Raw genomic sequence first — 3,109 nt, forward strand, 5'->3', positions numbered from 1 at the left:
TCTTTATTTGTTGATGCTGAAATTAATGGGAAAGCAGTCCGCATTATAGTGGACACCGGAGCGATGCATAACGTTACGGAGGAAAAGGCTACTGAACTTGGCCTTAAGTTTGTGACTAGCGATGCGATGTTGAAGACCGTTAATTATCTCCCTACCGACGTCAATGGTTTCGCTCCTCGAGTGAGTCTCACCTTGGGAGGTTGGAAGGGAGAAACGGACTTTTCGGTTGTCCGGATGGATATCCATGATATTGTGTTGGGGCTGGACTTTTGGTATGAGATCAACGCGTTTATTTCGCCGCGTCTCAACCAACTCAACATTTGCGATCCGGGTGGTTCTTGCATTGTTCCACTCATTCGTGTCGCTCAAAAAGGCGCACGTTTGTCAGCGATGCAACTTGTAGGAGGTTTCAAGAAAGAGGAACCAACCTTTCTTGCGACATCGATGGAAGTTGGGGGCTGCCAAGAAGCTAAAGCATTGCCTGCGTATGCCCAACATTTTCTTGAAGAGAACAAGGACATAATGTCGGAGGAGCTGCCCAAATGGTTACCTCCACGAATGGAGGATGATCACAAAAGTCAATTTGTTCGGAACAAGGGTTGGGGCAATTCAAGTGTCCAATTCTTAGGCCCTTGGAAGGACCAATCACCGGAAGAAGCATCGGTGGGAAAATACGAAGACTTGTGGGCATTTAAGGATAAAGTGCACAAGTACTTGATGTTATGTGGCCCCGTGGACGTCGCCAAATCAGGTGGGGGAGAGTGTGACGCACCGCGTCACTACCCATTAAAATCCTCACCTTTTGGGAAAGTTCCGGACTGTTAGGGCGCGTTTTCAAGCTTGACGGGGCTTCGATAAATGCCCCGCACTGCTGCCAACGTTCCAGCACCTTCTAGGTGGTCAAATTGAGCATGTAGTACCCTTATTAGACCTGGAAAAGTAGTAAAGGCTGCTGGATGGAAGTTCACATTGGTTGGCATGAGAAAAGTCCACATAGGTTGGCATACATGTGCAGAAAATTCAGCATGCATGTGCAGGAATTTTCTGATTTCCAGCTTGTAGCTGATAATTGTATAGCTTGCATTTGTTGTATCTTTTTGTCTAGGGACTTTTAGGTACTATAAATAAATGTTGTAAGGCTTCATAAGCATCAGCCCATACTTGTTTTATTCAGTAAATACAACCAGAAAAACGTTGACTCTTTGGCCTCCAAAAACATTGTCTTTCTTTAGTTCTTTTCCTTGCTTGTTTGTGTGAATGTTCATTGTATCTTGGGGACGTTTTAGAGGGGTTGACGACTGAAGTTTCGCATCACTTTTGAGTGTTCTAAGCTGTCCGCACGTGTCTTAAACCAGGCCCGTGACACCCAGGCTACATTGTTTCCTTCTAGAGTACATTCCAGATTTATCCTCTACCACTAAAAGGCATTTATGGAAAATCAAGTGAGTCTTGCAGATCTTCCCACAAAAGATGCACTACAAAACTGTAACATAGTTACAGAAAAATCTCCGAAGAAGGGAAGTCTATACCTTAAAAAAATCAGGATACATTTAACTAACCAAACAAGAGCAGGAAAAATACTAATTGGAGCAATAAAAGAAAGAAGACATGCATTTGTATAGTAGGTCACTTGGTATTGAAGTAAGTTTTATGCCAATCTATAAAAGCAAAAGAAGATAAGGAAGGAAGAGGTAAAAGAAAGAAGACATGTATTTGATTGTAAAAAATTATAAAATAAATAGGGAAAGCAAAAATAACCATCAAGAAAATCACTTTAGCTAATGCTGAAGAGACTTTTTCTGATCAAGTTGCCACACTAAGTTCTGGTTCTCGATCTAAATAAGCTTGTGAGTGCAGCTATACTTATCAATAAGCACCTAAATACAAATTGAACTCTACCCGTTGCAATTACCAAATGAAGAGTCATAAGCAGCACAGATTTAACTTCAACACTTCAAGAAAATCAAGGGGGCAGAAACACCTGAATAGCTGCAATAAATGAAGTTCATTACACAAGTATAAAGATTTCCACTTTATACTTTAGTTACTTGAATTATCCTAAAGCAGGACCAAATTGAATCTGAGGGAGCAACCACCTGCAAGAATAGTGTCGCACCCCTGCTAGCATCACGAAAGCAGCCCCAGTAATAGATATTCAATTTTCTAATTTACTTAATCTTTGAATTTCTTGTTTACTAATGCTTCCATTTTCATTTCATACTATAACTAGTTATTAAAATGAACTATTTCTAAATCAGCAAAATGTCATCTTATATTACCTTTAGTGCTCAAGCTTTTTGTGTCCTGCTGCTTGAAATAAAAGCTGCGATGATCCAGTGATTTGTGATAGTTCTTAGCGCCAATTTCAGCCCAAACTTCATCAAGATCAGAACGACACATTGCCCACTCCTCTTGTTTCGGCTTCAAGCGCCAAATTTCTAGATCTTGACTCCATTACAACATAAATTGAATGGATTCATATGAAGACCAAGCTTACTATGAGGATTCAGCAACTTGATCTGTCAGCTGTTGTAAATCGGAGTAGTCGTCGGAGCGGCGGTCGGAGTCGTGGTCGGAGCAGCAGTCGGAGTGACAATCGGAGCAGCAGTGGGCAGTCGGAGCGGCAGTCGAAGAGCGGTGGCTAGTCGGCGCAGTGTCAGTACTGGGGTTTGTTTTTAATTTTTATTATATAGTTTTTATAGTTTTGGCGGATGCTATGAAAAAATAGGGAGGAAAAATAAAAATCGATGTAATAGTTTTTTTTTTTCAAAAAAGCATTGCAATAGGTTACTTTATGGCAACGGTTTAAACCGTTGCTATACAATACTCTATTGCAATGGTTATCCATCAATAGTTACGGTTATAAAATTAAGAACAAATTCTGTTTGCAACGGTTTCAACCGTTGCAATAGATCATCTATCGCAACGTTTTTGGAACCGTTGCTAAAAGATTCGTTGCAATAGGGGTAATTTCTAGTAGTGACTGTGACAGGATAGCTATGGATGGTTTTTAGACGGGGTAGAGGTACATCCAAAAAATATTGAAGGGAAGTGATTAGGCATAACGTGGAACAGTTATAGCTTACAAAGGACAACCTTTGATAGGAAA

General features: G+C 40.7%; 1 protein-coding gene across 1 annotated transcript in view; it reads right to left on the reverse strand.

Annotated features, from left to right (window-relative positions):
* LOC107842718 (paired amphipathic helix protein Sin3-like 5) overlaps positions 1-2,611 on the reverse strand; it is a gene marked incomplete at its 5' end in the record, with an annotated part of 8,798 nt that extends 6,187 nt beyond the window's left edge. The window contains 2 exon segments of the mRNA XM_047396989.1: positions 1,982-1,989; positions 2,280-2,611. Coding sequence (XP_047252945.1) covers positions 1,982-1,989; positions 2,280-2,400 — 129 coding nt within the window.
* Between the last annotated feature and the right edge of the window lie 498 nt (positions 2,612-3,109).

The sequence above is a fragment of the Capsicum annuum genome, chromosome 9 (genome assembly GCF_002878395.1).
Source record: "Capsicum annuum cultivar UCD-10X-F1 chromosome 9, UCD10Xv1.1, whole genome shotgun sequence".
NCBI lineage: Eukaryota > Viridiplantae > Streptophyta > Magnoliopsida > Solanales > Solanaceae > Capsicum > Capsicum annuum.